This window comes from Pleurodeles waltl, chromosome 1_2, assembly GCF_031143425.1.
Source record: "Pleurodeles waltl isolate 20211129_DDA chromosome 1_2, aPleWal1.hap1.20221129, whole genome shotgun sequence".
In the NCBI taxonomy this organism is placed as follows: domain Eukaryota; kingdom Metazoa; phylum Chordata; class Amphibia; order Caudata; family Salamandridae; genus Pleurodeles; species Pleurodeles waltl.
The window spans coordinates 1,023,086,603-1,023,104,711 of NC_090437.1; the positions used below are offsets into that span (position 1 = coordinate 1,023,086,603).

Here is an 18,109-nt window from a genome sequence, read left to right on the forward strand (position 1 = left end):
GGGAGAAGCACTTTGAAAGGCACTGCACAGGTAAGTTTAAAGATGGTTCCTTGGGGTCCTCTTGGAGTCTCAAGGTCGCAAGGGATGTGAGATCCTTAAGGCACGGCAGGTTCTACGGTACAGGGCGGCCGGCTGCGAAGCTAATCGGTGAGCCAGGAGCTGTGCGCAAGGATGCCTTCTGGAGCAGGTGGTAAGTTGGTTCAAGGGTCGTTTGCAGGACAACAGGGGCACTCTCGTGGAAGGTCTGGGGTGTTCCTGAAGCCCCTCAACTGGGGATTCCTCCTGGTTCTTCTTTAGCCCAGGGCGGGCTGGATTTCTCGATGTCCGGCGCTGGCTGACCAATACACAGGGTATTGGTACGGTTTGACCACTGGAGGGTGCAGTGCTACCAAACTTGGCACACTTGTAGGGCTTGTCCTTGCGGTCGCTGGTGTGTCATTTGGTCCAACTGCAGCTTCCGGTTCGGGAGTTAGCAGCTAATCAGTGATGTGACCCTCACTGACTTGCTGGGTTTCCTCCTGCTGTAGAGTGGTACTTCCACTCTGGAGGGAGTGTTATGGTGATTTTTTAAGCCTGGGGTTCTTGAGAGTTTTTCCAGTTTTCCAGCAGCTCCTCAGCAGCAATTGTCGGGCCCTGGGTGTAGTAGGCAGAATTTGGCACCTTTCCTTTGTCGCAGCAGGTCCACAATTCTCGTGCCTTGGATCTTCTTGGTGCTGGTCTTCTTTTGTCCCTCAAATCTGATTACCTGGTCTAGGGATGCCCACTAAATACTGAATTTAGTAGGTGTTTTAGGGGGAACCTGGTAGTGACCAATGGGTCACCTACCTTTGGGTGGATACACCCCCTACATTGACCACTTCCAGAGGGAAGGGTCACTTTCCTATCCCCGATTGGCTATTTTCCTTACACCCAAGACGGAGGAAATTGAAATGGAGAGCCCACCTCGCAGGCAACACCTTAAGGGTGGTGCATGCCAGGTGGGGTCACTCCTCCTACTCTGTGTAGTGTCCCGCCTTTGTTCCCGCCAAAAGTGGGGGCTTGCAAAGGGGGTGACCATTTGCTGCTAGCAACAGACCTGGTAATTGAGTTACAAAGGCGGTAAGCCATTTGAAGCTTGCCGCCAGGGCAGGGAACATTCCTGTTGGAGGGGGTGTTAGCCAGGTCTCTCCCCCCCAAGGTTTGTAGATTGGTCCTATCCAGTCTTCCACCTCCAGACACCCAATCAGAAACCATGCCAGGGTACTTAGCTTTTGCAGGCGGCACCTCTAAGGTGGCCCCTGGGTACATTTAGGGATATATCCAATGCTGGTACCAGTTTGGATTTATCATTCTGAGTTGTTTGATGCCAAACAACCCAGGGTTCAGTGTGGCCATCATGTGGTTGAGAGACTCGTGTTGACCAGTGTCCAGCACATGTATCAAAATGGCTGCTCTGTTCTCTCGCTATGTCACAGATTTGGCAAGGACACAGTGGGGACATATTGCTCATGCAGCTATGCCCTCACATATAATGTGGTGCACCATGCCTTAGGGCTGGAAGGCCTCCCAGGGGGGTGTCTTATACATTGTGAATGAAGTGTATGGTGGGCAGGGCACACAGGCAGTGTGTCATGTTGAGTTTGTGTTTTTGGTTTGCACCAGGCAAATTCTAGGCTTCATCATTTATCAGACAAAAAGTGGGTGGCTAACCATGTCAAAAAGAGGCCTTTTCTCACAGGCTGGATCAAGCACCACCACGGACTAGGGCAGGATTCCAGCACCACGGACTAGGGCGTGAGGGAGGGCGGGATTCAAGCACCACAGACTAGCTAGGGCGGGATTCAAGCACCACAGACTAGCTAGGGCGGGATTCAAGCACCACAGACTAGCTAGGGCGGGATTCAAGCACCACAGACTAGCTAGGGCGGGATTCAAGCACCACAGACTAGCTAGGGCGGGATTCAAGCACCACAGACTAGCTAGGGCGGGATTCAAGCACCACAGACTAGCTAGGGCGGGATTCAAGCACCACAGACTAGCTAGGGCGGGATTCAAGCACCACAGACTGACTAGGGCGGGATTCAAGCACCACAGACTAGGGCGGGATTCAAGCACCACAGACTAGGGCGGGATTCAAGCACCACAGACTAGGGCGGGATTCAAGCACCACAGACTAGGGCGGGATTCAAGCACCACAGACTAGGGCGGGATTCAAGCACCACAGACTAGGGCGGGATTCAAGCACCACAGACTAGGGCGGGATTCAAGCACCACAGACTAGGGCGGGATTCAAGCACCACAGACTAGGGCGGGATTCAAGCACCACAGACTAGGGCAGGATCAAACACCACAGACTAGGGCAGGATTATACACCACAGATCAGGGTCAGCTGCAGGGACGTGTTACCCATTACGGACATTAGCAACATAGCCCTGCGCTTTAAGAACTCTATGCCTGTGATTGTCAATTGGATGAGTTCTCACTGTCTAAATCTAAATTCGGACACAACTGAGGTACTCCTCCTTGGTCTTGAAGCCTCCATGTAGAACTCAGACTGGTGACCACACTTCCTGGGACCGCCGCCTACCCCAGTAGTTAAAGTCAGATATCTTGTTGTCATTATGGACACCAAGCTCTTGTTCACAAACCACACACTGAAAACAGAAAAATATTTAAAAAAAGAAAATAATAAAGAAAATACACATTTCTCATTTCTTACCTTACAAACTACAGAAAGCTGTTGTGACGTCATTAGTTGATTCTCAACTGGACTATTGCAATGCTCTATATGCTGGAGCCCAAACAGGGATTCTTAAAGTGCAAGGAATTCAAAACTCGGCTGAACGTCTATTAAAGGACCTAAAGAAATATGACTCAGTGTCCAAGGCCAAAGGGAAACTACACTGGCTCCCCATTATCAAAAGAGTCATCTTTAACTCACTCTTCATTGTCCATGAACCCCTTTTTCAGACTGCCTCAGCTCCCCTCAAAAATAGCAGCGCATTACACATTCCTTCTCAGAACCCCAGATCATTTACTGCAAGGATGTTAATCACCCGAGAATTTTTCAAGCATCCTGGGGCAGTAGGAGTTTCTGCCACTATACTTTCCATCTTTGGAACCAAATACTAGGGGCCAGATGTGTCAATGGGAAAATATGTTCGTACATATGACCCTAGATCACATAAGGAACCAGCCAAATTTGCTACCTTTCAGGAAACTCCTAACAACTTGCCATTTAACCACTCTATGCAGCACTAAGTAGCTGATCTCTACCCCAGGCATTAGAGGCAGCACAGAGACACCCATAGGCATATGTTCACGCTTCATAAATTGATAAACTCAAACTAACATTTTTTAGCCTCCAATTTCAAATTCCTTTATACTGACAAAATGACTTTTTGCGTCTTCATTTATATACACTTTATTAATCTGTGTTAGAAACGGGGTCTCTAGTTGGTAGTTGGTTTGCACCCTGTCTGAGTAGGGACCCTCACTCTAGTCAGGATAAGGTAGCTACCCGATCAGATAACCCTTGCTCGAGCAGTCAAGCCGATCTCAGAAGCAATGTGTAAAGCATTTGCACAGAGCACACAGTAACAAGTGAAAACATTACAAAAGGACACCACACCAGTTTTAGAAAAATAGCCAATATTTATCTATACAAAATAAGACTAAAACGAGAAAAATCTAACATACAATAATAACGATGAATTTTGTACGAATTAACTTCGAAATACTGTTACTTGAAGTTGATAGCTCTATCTGGGACTATCACGGTGTTGTGATTAACCAATCCAACAGTTCAGGCTGCCCGGGGGCTAGCTACGGTGTCGGGAAGACCCACAAACATACTTCAGAAATGTAGGGCATTGTGATCCTCGCGATGAGATCCTAAGAGTGGCGTCACAGGCATCTGTTCTGGAGATAGGTGTGGGGAGTCGTCGGGCCCTTGAAGTCACACACGTTGTGGATCAAACTCCGGGCTGAAGAAGTCAGGAGCGCAGGCATGGATGTTAGCAGGGCTGCGTTGCGAAGAGGGACAATGCGATGTGCAGTGCCCACAGGTCATAGTGCAGGCAGCGGCGTCTGTGAGACCAGGGCTGTGGTCGTAAGCGGGGAGGTGCAACATGCAGTGTCACCAGGTCACAGTGCAGGCAGAGGCATCATCGTTGCTGAAGCAATGTTGTCGGTAGGCCCAAGTTGGTGACGCGCGACGGGCTTCGTGCAGCGTCCCTGGGTTGTAGTGCAGACAGGGACATCTGATGACGACACTGGAGTCAATGGTGCTGGCATCGGTGGGCTGGGGCTGCGGTGCGGAACGGGGCTTTGTGTACCTCACAAGCGGTGTCCACAGGCCATGATGCAGGCAGCAGCGCCGGTGTCAGCAGGAGCGACATCTTCGGAGATGCCCAGGCTGCGGTGTTAGCAAGGCGATGCCGGAGTGCGGGCCCACAGGTCATGGTGCAAGCAGAAGCTCGGTAGCGGCATCGAATGGCAGCGTCGGTGAGACCAGGTGCGAAGCGGGGCAGTGCAGCGTCAGCAGGTCACCGTGCAGGCCAGCAGCGTCGGTGTGGTTTTTCTTCTTGAACTGCACAAAACGCACAGTTCCCAGTGCTGTGGGCAGATTAACTGAAGTGTTTGGTGTCCCTGAGACTTCCAACAGGAGGCAAGCTGTACTCCAAGCCCTTGGAGAACTCTCAAGCAGAATACACAGCACAGTTCGCCCTTTGCTCTCTTTTACGGCAGAAGCAGCAACTGCAGGCCAACCCAGCAAAGCAACACAGCAAAGGGGCAGTACTCCTCCTTCAGCTCTTCTCCTTGGCAGAGGTTCCTCTTGATCAAGAAAGATTCTAAAGTCTGCGGTTTTGGGTCCACTACTTATACCCCTTTCTGCCTTTTAAGTAGGCATACTTCAAAGGAAAGTCTCTGTTGTTCACAACATCCTGCCTTGCCCAGGACTGGCCCCAGACACACTCCAGGGGGTTGAAGACTGCATTGTGTAAGGGCAGGCAAAGCCACTTCAGGTGTAAGTGACCACTCCTCCCTTCACTCTAGCCCAGATGGCCCATCAGGATATGCAGGCTACACCCCAGCTCCCTTTGTATCACTGTCTAGAGGGAATTCACAACAGCCCAGCTGTCAGTCTGACCCAAACAGGGAATACACAAGCAGGCAGAGGCACAGAATGGTTTAAGCAAGAAAATGCCCACTTTCTCAATGTGGCATTTTCAAACAAACATTTTAAAAAAACAACTTTACCAAAAGATGCATTTTTAAATTGTGAGTTCAGAGACCCCAAACTCCAGATGTCTATCTGCTCTAAAAGGAAACTGCACTTTAAGGGTATTTAAAGACAGCCCCCATGTTAACCTAAGAGAGAGATAGGCCTTGCAACAGTGAAAACCGAATTTGGCAGTATTTTACTGTTAGGACATGTAAAAAGCATCCGTTCATGTCCCACCTTTAACATACACTGCTCCCTGCCGCTGGGGCTCGTAGGACCTACCTTAGGGGTGCCTTACATGTAGTAAACGGGAAGGTTTGGACCTGGCAGTGGGTACCCTTGCCAGGTTGAATTGGCAGTTTACAAATTGCACACACAGACACTGCAGTGGCAGGCTTGAGACACGTTTACAGGGCTACTCGTAGGTGGCACAATCAGTGCCGCAGGCCCACTAGTAGGATTTGATTTACAGGCCCTGGACACCTCTAGTGCACTTTATTAGGGACTTACCAGAAAATCAAATATGCCAATCATGGATAAACCAATCAACAGTACAATTTATATAGGGGGCACCTGCACTTTAGCACTGATTAACAGTGGTAAAGTGCACAGAGACAATAAACCAGCAAAAAGAGATCTGAAAAAAATAGGAGGAAGAAGGCAAAGGTTTGCGGGCAAAAAGGGCCATTTCCAACAATCTGTTAATATTCAACTTTCACTTTAGGCATCATTGAAGTCAAAGCTGCAACACATTTAAACTTGAGGTCTGTGGGGCTAATCCTGGTTCGGGATAAGGGTGCCTGGCTGGAATTCAAGAAGCACAAGTATTGCAATTCAAGCTGCTAATGGTTTCAGAAAGAATTTCAAATGCACGTTATTTATTTGTAATAGTAGGTATGAACAAAGATGCAGGTATTTATTCTGAAATGATGTGGAGGTTTTATAAAGTGCACGGTCTCCTCTGAGGTCTCCTAGCGCTACAGAATCACTACTGGTAGCAGAACTATTTGGTTATATACGCTAACAATACAAGTTTTATGTTTTTTTTTTTTGTTTTTTTTTTTTAAACCAGAGACGTATTTCAAACCCATGTTTGTTTGTGGCAAACATATAACCTGTTAAGATGCTCTTTACATTTGCATTTAAAGTAAATTCTATTAATGTGTCTTATTGGTGTTTCATCATTTTTAAATTATTTAACCTCTAATTGTGTAACGTTTTATACAATGATTTAAAAACAGGAGCGTTAATTGCGTTCTCGCTCAGTCCTGTGAGGAACACATGCTACATAAACCTAAAAAAACAGAACCACTTTTCAACTGACATCACACACAACAGAAGAAAGGTTTTATATATTGCTTTAGGTCTCCTTACACTACATAATAACAGTCAGTAGATGTCAAGCCCTAAGTAATGGTGTTGAAACCAACTGAGAAAGGGAGAACTAACTCACAGAAGCGAGGGTATTGTACCTGTATTAATGCTGTACTGTGAAGCTGAATAAAAGATAGTCACATTATCAGTGTTTAAATGAGTGTGTCTCAATGATAAACCTCAGTTGAATCTCACAGAATCCTCCACAACCTGTCGATTATTTTCGAGGTTAAACAAGGGTAATCTGCACAGAATGTGGAATGGGAAAACTCAGAAATTAGACAGCCTCTCAGTGTTTAAGTTCCTAATGTTCATCACCAACTATAAAACCAGGTTTGGATATACAGGTCATGGTTTCAGATCCAATTGTACTTCCTTTGAACAAAAAAAAACAACAACAAAAAATGAGCAGATATACTGAGTTACCTTTAACGTTTGAATTATTTCAGCTTTTGACTAAAACAGAAATTTCTGTCTTTAGGGTGATTTGATATTTATATACCTGCCAATAATAAACCAATAATTATCACAATGTCTAAGGCTCAAAGAAATTCCTTTTTTGAAAATATGAAATCTGAAAAAAAGACAAATGTCTCTTGTTACAAAACAGCTGTTAAGCTTGGTTGGTTTGCAGTTGCAAGATAAAGTCACTGCAATGAAATACGCCACTGATTTAGAAAACAAACTCACATTTTAAAAAAATTATTAAGTCCTAATTAAAGGAATACGGACAGTTAGCTAAGGCAGCACAAATACATTAGAGCTCCCTTTCTAATTATGGACTGAAACACCCTAGATATCTTAGCCTAACAACAATTTGCCAACTACTGTAAACAGAGACACTAAGAAGGTAGGCAATTCCTCAGCTCTCATTCACACTTTGCACATTCTGACAGTCCGATCTGTTGGACAGTCCCTGTAAGGTAAATGAGACATTCTTTCAACAGTACTATAAAGTAACCCTGCAGATCATCTGCAGTTCCCTAGTCACAGAGTCAAACTTTTCATCAATTACTTCTGTAGGTCAGAAAGGGCGGGTTCTGCCATTTGGAATCATGAATATTGATGCCAGACGTCCCCTCTAAATATTAGCACGAGAAGGATACAAGCTAGGGTTTTAATCAAATATTATAAAGATTTCTATCAGCCAGGGATCGTCTTATGATACCTGAGAGAGTTACAAGAACTTCACAATTATTGATGCCTTCAGTCATTCAACAAATGTCAAAATACAATGCCACGCACAAACACACAGATTACTTGCCACGCACTAGGCTGTCAGGATGAGATCTCAATCATTACACATTCAATCAGCCACAAACATCTAGCCACAATACATTAGCTCCTAGAAACATTATGTGATATTGCGTAGGCGTAAACATCCTAAAAATTAAGACATGAACGCAAGATTTACACAAACATTTCTCTAAGTATTTTCAAGTACAGGTTATATTGACAGTCAATCATTACTAGTACTGATGTGCTGCACACAATATTGCGAATAGTTTGTGCATCTCATATGAATTACTTAGTCATATTAATTGTTTGTTCAGGTAATATTTAAAATAAAAGTGCTTCTGAGAATTAAATAAACTTTAATATGACTGGTCCGGCTTGGAAAGAACAAAACCGTGCTATACGCTGAAGGAGTCAAAGTCACTTGACCACCGATTTATAAATGATTAGAGTTTTTTCAACCGTAGGAGCATGCATCGAAAGCTTTGGTTTTGACTCTAAAACATTGTATGTCTTTGAACATAAGGAACAACGGAGGGAATCTTACCACTGTGCATGTTTGATAAAAGAATGCTGAATTGCAAAAAACGCTTTCTATATGTATTACTTGACTGATGACCTAAAGCATCTGGGCTGTGCAAATCGTAATAAAATTTACAATATTATGAAGTTTGAGGACTCAATAAGGTTAAAATACAAAAGCTATACATGCCTTCATATGGCGTATCCGGGGGTCCTGCTATTTCGCCTCTTAACTCTGTAAAATTTTCATCTACAAGGTCTACTTTTATTTGATTCTTGCTGGTCTTAAAAACAAACAAACAAATAATGAACACATTAATAACAAGCAAGAATACAGATGCACTGCAAACAATGTATATATTGATAAAAACACTTGTAAAACATAATTTAACCCATCCATTCTTTAACTCGGCATGTGAAAACAGGTGCCACATTTTTCTCACAGCTTTATCTATGCAGATTACAAAATTTAATTGTTGAACAATTAAAACAGTTAAACATCAAAATGTTAACAAGGAGAGAACAGTTCGGCAAAGTTAAACACTGCACCCATTACTTCATCCCGTTTATATTTACCAAACCCAGAAACTCTGAACAAACCTAGAAGCTACAACTTTTTAAATATGGTAGTTTCAGAACAGCATATTAATATAAAACAATCTTAAAGTAAGTTGCTGTGGGGAACAAGCAGGTGTTTGTGGAGGTCCCATTAAGATGCACCTTAAGATGATAAGCGCCTACCAAAAATGGACTGCTTTAGGTTCAGTTGTATTCTTTTTTCCCTTCAAGATATTTTTATTGAGAAAACAATGTTTAAAGGAATAACAGCAAGTATGGATGCAGACATGCAAGAGAGGTACAGTGTCTCAAAAGTGCTATGTCTCAAAACCTGGCATTGAGAAAGTACATAGACAGTTTGATTCTATTGAATCTATCAAGATCAATACTTTAAACAATAAGAGTTAGACTTTTGAGGAGATTCCTGGATGTGAAAGCAAAACACAATTATCTTGTGTAGTGAGATAAGCAAAGGTCTAGTTTGTGAAATTGGAAATGAAAGACAGGACAAGGTGAGCAGAGAGGCAGGGTGGGAATGTTGCAGGTGTCTCACTTTGGGTTCAGTGGGTGTTTGAGTATGGGGATCAGATTTAGGTTGGATCAGGTTGGAGCCAATTAGATTTAGTTTGTCAAGCTTCCCAGTAGTCTACACTTTGTTGAGTGTGAACAGTTTTGACTGGAAAAGGGAATGGATGACTTTTTTGTTACAGATTTCAGAACGTGTTTTATCAGGAAGGGTGGCTTTTTCTAACTTCTAGAACTCACTTTCCCAATGTTGTTCCTTTAACTACATTGGCTAGGATATCTAATTTCAGTATGATTTCTCAGACAAGCAGCTGATAATTACATTTCTGATATTGCATTTAAGGGCATCCCAAACAGTGACTGGTGAGGGACATAAAGCTGTGTTTTTCGTTTTTATGAAGAAACAAATGTCTTTTTCCAATTCCATCACATCAGTTTATTTTCTAGTATTTCTGAATTCATAAAATAGGATTGGGTTTTAGTGGTTGTTGAGTTGTTTTGTTGTGTGTCAGTGATGTGTGCTTGACCTACGATAATCACTGGTTCTACTGAGGTTACTGTGTCTGATCGCACCTGGTTAGAGACTACTAGTAAATAGTCAATACTCCAATAGCATCAGTGAGAAGCGAGTAGAATGTAAATTCATTACCATCTGGGTTTTGATATCTCCAGACAACATTAAGCTTGTGCCTAGAGCAGATGTTGCTCATCTGTTTGGCCCATTTGGATGGTCAGGATTTGTGTTAGCGGTTTTCTAATGTCCCGTTCATGGGTAGGTTGAAGTCGTCTCAGAGATTGATGAAGGCACCAAGGGTAAAGATTTGATAGCGTTATGAATAGGGATTGCCAGAACTGTAGGCACAGGAGTTCTGCGAGTACACATTAATAGCGTATATTTCCTTGTCACCATTCTCAAGTTTGGTGCAAGCCATCTACCCTCACTGTCGAGTTCCTTCATAATGATTAAGAGGTCACAGTGCCTTTATATTAATGTGATTACTCCAATTTGTCTTGCTGATTGAGACTTCTACCCATCCCAATCTCACAATTGTATCTGCGCTAGCCAATTTTATTTTATTTGGAAAAATATTATGTCACCTTTTAATTTATTACAGTAATCAATTTTTGAATAGGTGGTTGAGGCCCTTCATATTTAGTGAGAGAATTATAATGGCTTTGTGTGAAATTATAATGGGTGCATTTGTGAATGATGTTCTGTGGAAGCCTTTTGCAGTCTCCAAGATGATTCTAGTCAAGACCACTTTCACAAGTGGTGCAGGATGGCTTGTGAGCCTATTAGGAGGAACAAGGCTAAGTGTATGTACTACGCTGGTATCTCCATGCGATTTGTGACAGACTCGCATTGACACTTGACTAGCAAAAGAGGGACAAGGGTAGTCAATGGACCTAAGACGTTTAAGGGGATAAAACAAAAAGTAGTAATCAGAAACTCTAACCCATATAAACCAAAAACCAACTATCTACCTACCCATCCACTAGAGGAAATTCTCAAACTCGAATAAGAGACACTAGAACTTCTCTCTCCCTGAAACACTTCATAACACATCATCAAATGAACAACACATGCAAGAAGGGGGAAGAGTCAAATTAGCTTAATGGGCATGCAGTGGCTCATCTGTCAATTTTCACCCCATGCGCTGATGTACCTCTTAATGTAAACTTTACAATTTTGTACAATTGCAACCTATACATTATCAATCTTATGTATTTTTAGTAAATATAACGTTACATAGCAATGTAATCATTTAGTGTTCTCTCCTGTATCTACACTTCCAGGTATACACGGACAAAAATGACCATCAGAGAACACATTTTAGGATATACGCAAGTGGGTTTGTCAAGGTAATTGTACATCAACCCCAGTGGCACTAGTTAAGTGAAGGGGTTACTGCAATGGAGGGAAAAACTAGGTTTTAGTTTGTACATGTAAATCAATTATGACCATAGTACTACTACTGTATGACAAAGAAGTTAGAAAGTTGGCTACTTATACACCTATTAAACAAGTTTATCACTTAATATTCTGGAGAATGTTAGCTGTTAGGTGCTGGAGGCTACCTGCAGTAGACCGTCTTTGTTCGTTTTGCTCTGGATCTCTCCTCTGTACTTCTTATGTTGCAGTCTTCAAGGTCTGTGATCTCATACGGATGTGGACTGCTTTTTGGAGGCGTTTTGAGTATAAATTATCATTGTCGTCTAGGTTACCGTTTTTGTACTTGCAATCCCGGTGTGGATCTTTTTTTCTGATCCTATACACTTCTGCATGTAATACGTCTTTGTGCAATATCATGAACTGCATTTAATTTCTTCAAAATTACATTTTGGGTCTAGCTGCACTCCGAATTTTGCTAGGGGGTAAGATTCAGGGATCAGGGGATCCAATTTATATCTTTTCAGGCTGTCCTTAGATTCTTTGACATGTTTCCCCACTTTTACGTCGAGTGTGCAAGCGCTTTGACCGGTTTTAAGAATTGTGGGCTTTAAACCACACCCACTGCACACCCATCACTTTCACTCGCTCGTGGGTTTGCCTTTCAAAAATCCTTTGTTATCATAGGTATATGTTTTACGTTTGTCCCTCCTTAGGGAGGTTTTGTTACCCGCCCTTGCAGACTGCCCCTGTTGCATGGATAATTGCACGATTGCTGTTTGATTGAGAACTAACTTTGTTCTTTTTGTGTCTCTACTTCGCGCTCATGGCGGCCTTGCACTTTGAATCGACTCGCTTTTGTCAACTGTTACTTTTCATTTTCGATTCCAATGGCAAAAAAAGTCCAGTTAGGAATTTACAACACTAATATCTCTAACTCAAGCAAATGCTTGTTCAGAGTTGTGCAGCTGTACAACAGTATAACTACCCCTTTAATCTGTTTTAGTTATTGAAGCAACATTATTGTTTGAAGATGTTATTTTTTAATAAATTGTGGGTGCACACATTTTGATCTTACTTGCTGAACCAGGATGTTTTGTTTTTGGTCTGCTTCGGGTTTGTGTTACTCGCTGAGGATTAGCTGTTGCGTCAACCAAGACTATCTGTATGGCTGTAAATGATTGAGCTTGGATGGCAGTGAGGTTCACTACGTTCAAGCTGCAGTGGTAATTATGGTTTAGGGGTGGGGTTCATGTTGAATCTTGAGTGCTGCACTGTGTTGAGAAAAATGGTTCTCAGCAGAGCCCTAGTAGCTGTTGTACAATTATATTTGGGAGACCATTGCCAAAGGATGACGTAAAGATTTATTTGGGGCAAACTAGTAGCAAGATGCAAAACTGCTGGTGAGCATATCGGTGCTGCTGCAAATGACCCACTGTGTTAGAGACTCGTACTCCCACCAAACAGACATTCACATTTGTGTCTGGGTTAACATTGGGAGGTTCTAATGCAAAACTGCAAGGCAAGATGAATGCCTTCAATCTAGACTAACAGCAGAAAACCAACACTATCACAAGGTGTACTGTAACCTGCTACATGCAGACTTGTGTCCCCGGGTCCCACTGGTTTCTCTCATGAACAACAGTGGTGGTATTGATGTTCAGGAGCAATGTAGCATAGCTCTTAAGAGCTTTTTTGTAGAAACAGGGAAGGTAATGAAGCGGTTGAGGTTGTGTAATGTTGAGGCAACATGCAAGGCACAGCCAAGGGGACTAGCATTGCTTGGGTAACGTTCATTTAGTGTGGCACAGCACCATTTGCTTTGATCATCGAGCCTGCCCAACCATTTAGTGTGTCTGGGGCCGCATCAGTACAGATACATTATCAGTGTTTAAATGAGTGTGTTTCAGTGATAAACCTCAGTTGATAAAGAGCGGACAGTGCAGACGGGTAATGATTTGGTCCAGCGTGGTCTAGACAGAGCGATTCAGCAAGGCAGCAGAGGCATGCTGCCTAGGTTGCCGTAACGGCTGGCCCAGACAGATGAGCTGTCTTGGAGTGTTTAGCAAAGGTGGGGAGAAGATGGCATAACTGTGGTGAGCTGGAATGCTTGGCAGGTGCAATTTATTTCATGACAGCATTACTTTAACGAACTGCCAAATTGAAAAGCCAACTGAAAATAGGTAAAGTGTGTGGCTTCATTTTGCTCACCACAATACAGGGATTTTCAAGAACCCAACATAACCCTTGTTCACCCCACGTTTTGACACTGTTTGGAACAAAGGAGGCAACCATACAGTTCTGCAAATGGGTTTTTAAGGCAGCACAAAAGTTTCACAGAAACTTACAGGGGAGCCACAATCTTCTTTCTCCTCCAAGCCACCCGCCTTCCCGTTTAGAAGTATTTTAATTGCCCTTGCATGCAAGGTAGGGTGCTCTTTATTATCATACCCAGATAAAATCATGTGGCTGCTTCTGAATTCCTGAGTTGTTCAGGGTGCCAAGATTGACATTATTCTTCAAGCTTTCTATGTTATCCTAACATTTTTGTTACTCCTTTTGTCGCTTGTCACAGTGAATCGCTCTCTTACTTTTGCCTTAAATCCCTGCTCTCGGAGAGCTCAAGTTGCACCCCATTTAACCATAAAAGTCTACTCTTGGAGTACTAGGGCATTATAGTAGCCCGTAATAGAAACTGAGGTTGTGAACACCACTGGCATACCACCACATCTCAACAACAGACTGGCAACCCTCATTTTGGTCCCACAGTTCAATTCAACTGCAGCAGTAGTTTTAGTGGTAACCTACATCTCTGACTTCACCCACCAACTGCTTTTCATGTGAAAGGGCTGATAAAAACGACTTCGTTCACTTATGCAATTGTCATAATTGTTTGAAAAGCCCTCAAGGACCCATTATAATTTTGTATGGTATGCACTCCTATAAGCATAACATTTCAGATAGAACACACACATCAAATATAGTACAGATAAGCAACAAGTTATGTATCACAATTCTCACGAGAGTATACATCTTTGATTACTAATATATAATATGCATAACTTTCCAATAATGCACAATAGATCGAACACTGTAAATCTAAACAGGAAACCACCATATAGTTGGGTATAACCATGCATACAGCAGAGCCATACCCTACAACAGAACACACTAGGACAGACACTTTATGACACCTCCAGCACCGTCCAAGTATGCATTAATTTCTCATTTTGTAAAGGAATATCTTCCAATTAAAAGCCTAAAAGCAGCAACCAAGGCAGAATATTTATCTGAGTGACTACCAGTTTGTGACCAGGAATGTTTGTATATAAACACTGGAGGTAGAGATTCTTCCTTGTATCTTAGCCAAAAATTAAGCAGTGATGTTGCTTTTGAAGCATCTAGCACACACTAGCTCCCACCAGTCAAAGATTTTTCCTTCTAGGGTACTATCGGCCTCTGTCTTTAGAGAGGAACTCAGACAAGGAATTGTAGACTTTTAAAATAAATGAGAGCCCAGTTGTAAGCAGTGCTACATTATGGGAGACTTTCATGCAGTGGTAGAATTTCTAAGCAAACTGGCTTTCTCATGTCCATACACACCATGTGGAGCATTAGAAAGGAAGTTACAAGTCCTGTAAGAAGATAACAGTAGGCCAACATGCTTTAAGAAAAGGAGGAGAAGACATACACAAGCCACTATCGGTGTTTTGAGAAAAAGCTGAGTGCCCGGAACATATAGTTTGGGGTCAAGGTCAACAAGTTTTCATGTTTATTTTGTCCTTGGGGTAAGCAGGCCCAATCCCCTGCAGCACAAACCCTTTGGCTGCCAGTTTACACAGTGGGGAAACTGTATGCAGTTGAGGTAATATATGTGTGTCAATAAGTTAATGCTGTTTGAACTTGTATTCATGGTTCTTTAATGAAAAGCCTTCATTATTAGGAAGAGTGCTGTAAATAAACTTTTTAGGGTCACACTGCACTACGGACAGTGGTTCAAGTGAAGAAAAAAAAAGTGTACATACTTTTGAAAAAGTTTAATATAAGGCTATATATAATGGTCGCAGAATGCTCTGATTAAATGCAAATTTTTCAGAAGCTTGTAAGCAAAAGTGACGAATCTATGCTTTTAAAATAAAATGTTCAGGAAATAAAGCAGGGGAAAATACGTTTCACTACTATGACATTTTAGGTCCTATTTCTTTGAAGTGTCATTTAGTAAAATGTGTTGATGCATGCTAGTAAAATATTCCTAATGGAAAATCAGTGTAACAATTTTCAACAAGATTGTGGGAAGCATACAAATAAACAAGCACTGACAAAGCCAACTGATTCAACATTGTTTTGTGTCTTTTGGTTTTGTCAATGCGTGACTTGTTTTGACATGGCTTTTGTAACACTTATGCTGCAAGGCCCCCACCATTGCAACAAACACTGGCAAAAACAAGTTTTTGATCCCAAAAAGCACACTTTACCACCAGTGGCATAACAAAGGCCCCACAGCCCCCCTCCAGGGGGCCCCTTCAGCACAGCACCTGCCTGAGTGAGTCTGAGAGGGGTCCCCCTCCATGTTCTTTGCAGGGGGCCCCCCTCCAGTTTTGTTACGCCACCGATTGCCACAGTAGTTCCTGGCACTGAACAAAACTACTTTACGTGCCACTATGCTCCTTGTGGAAGAACAGAATGTGATCACTCACAGTAAAGTCAACCGATAGAGAGAGAAAAAGAAGTTTAATGAAAACAAAATGTCTTTGTTAACGCCGGACCTAACTGGGGACCAAAGGCTTAAAGAAAGTCAGAAAAGTGCACCCATAGTATAGGTCTTTGAATTACTGGCTTTAGTGAATTCACAAGAACTTACAGAAGAAGACCAAGGAATCATACTCCTATCAAATATTTTTGAACTGTATTTTGGCATGAGCAAATTTGTATGTTTAGATTTGCCTATGTTTACATGTTCACTTTCCCTCTAACCACGTTTTTTCCAACCCTGGAAGAACTTCTACTTCTGCTATTGTCAGGAGTAAATTTCCAAATTCTCATTATGGGAAACAATTACAGAAGAGCAGGTGAAAAACCAGTGGTAAAATGCATGTTAGTAGGTTTGCAGACTCAAAGGCATTCCAGCCCTGGAACTACTGCTTACTGCTTCCTCCAGCCCTAGTATGGAGATCTGCGGAAAGGTGGCAAAACAAGGAAATTGCTATAGTAGGGATTGAAATTGCAAGTATTCAAGCCCTACTACAGTAATAAACCTGGCATTAATCAGAGAGGCTATTATCAGAGCTCTTACATAATGAGATTGCTGCCATAATTTGTCGCCGCACTACATGGCACCAAAGGGATAAGTAGATTTCTTTTGATAGGACAAGTAGATTTATGAAGCAACCTGTCCCATGGACAAGTAGATATTTTATTAAATGACACAACCCTGAAGTAACCACTGACAAATCGGTATGATGAGGGCGACAATTCAGCAGGACACTGGTCAGGCTATTACTACCCAAATAGGCATCCACAGACATTTCACGAATCGACATATCCAACTAAGCACATTGTACAACACCTGAAATACCATAAAGTAAGTACTAACTACTATGCAGTTTTATACATAGCCGAGATCAATATTCCCAAAGACTGAATAGAGGAATATCTTTCAGGTGCCAGTCTGGCCAAGTTGTACAATAGGACAGCTTTACTTGACCAACTTGCTACCTGCAAGGCCCCAGAAACAGATGGGTAAATAGATGCACTAGTTAGAAGTTTACAGCAAGCCCTGCAAGTGGGGGCAGCTACGACTTCAACATTCTTCCCCTCCACCTCCCCCAATGCTATGCGATGCCATAGATACATTGCTTTTAAAGCCTGGGAAACACCCAAGCCAGAGCACATTCTAAAAGCCATGGTCCCGGATAAACACACACACAAAGAAATTCTGGCGAAAGTAATAGTGGTACTGTGGCAGCCTTAAGTGTGGGTTCTAATGCTTCCAGAACGGGCTTCATCTCTGATAATTTGCATACATTCTACTCTTCAGCACTTCATATATGATACTGTTGTAAAGATTCGTAAATGGTCTTTGATTCACCCAAATGGCCTCACATACTAAATCTGCCTGAGAAGGAGAGATGTAGAAGGGATGTTTTGGTGAATTACACTAATCTTCCCACACCTAGTAGACTGTATCAAAATTAACAGTCGCTTGGCTGCCCTATTCTAAAATACCAGAAAAAGCGTTACCGAAGGTAAGAAACTTGTTCTTCTGATGGGTACAAACTACCTGTGGATTCCTCACCTTATGAGCAGAGTCCCAAAGCAGTACCGCACTCGGAGCTGGGTGTCTGACTGGTTACACCAAGAAATCCTGCAACACAGATTGTGCAAAACAGCCGTCCCACCTAACCTCCAAGTCCAAGCAATAATGCTTTGCAAAGGTGTGGAGGGACGCCCAAGTTGCTGCCTTTCAAATATCCATCACCGGAACCCCTCTAGCCAGGCCCGAAGTGGCGGACTTAGCCCCGGTTGAATGGGCTCTAATACCCTCAGGGAGAACCTTCTTTGCCAACGAGTAGCAAACCTTGATACAAAGAATGACCCACCTGGATACGGTTCTTTTATGGACCGCTCTGCCCTTCCTCTTTCCAACATATCCCAGGAATAGTTGGTCTTCCAAGCGACAGTCTTTTGTCCTCTCAATATAAAAAATAAAACGGAGAGACCTACTGGGGTCCAAACAATGGAGCCTCTCTTGCTCCTTCGAGGGGCGAGGAGGAGGGTAGAAAGATGGAAGGGTAATG

General features: G+C 42.8%; 1 protein-coding gene across 2 annotated transcripts in view; it reads right to left on the bottom strand.

Moving 5' to 3' along the window:
- Positions 1 to 18,109, bottom strand: part of UBE2K (ubiquitin conjugating enzyme E2 K) — a 164,450-nt gene that overhangs the window by 113,140 nt on the left and 33,201 nt on the right. The window contains exon 2 of one of the 2 annotated variants that reach the window (XM_069202022.1): positions 8,529 to 8,622. The exons of the other annotated variant lie outside the window; for it this stretch is intronic. Within the exon in view, the coding sequence (XP_069058123.1) occupies positions 8,529 to 8,622 (94 nt within the window). The remainder of the gene's footprint in view (positions 1 to 8,528; positions 8,623 to 18,109) is intronic. 2 annotated transcript variants of the gene reach the window in all.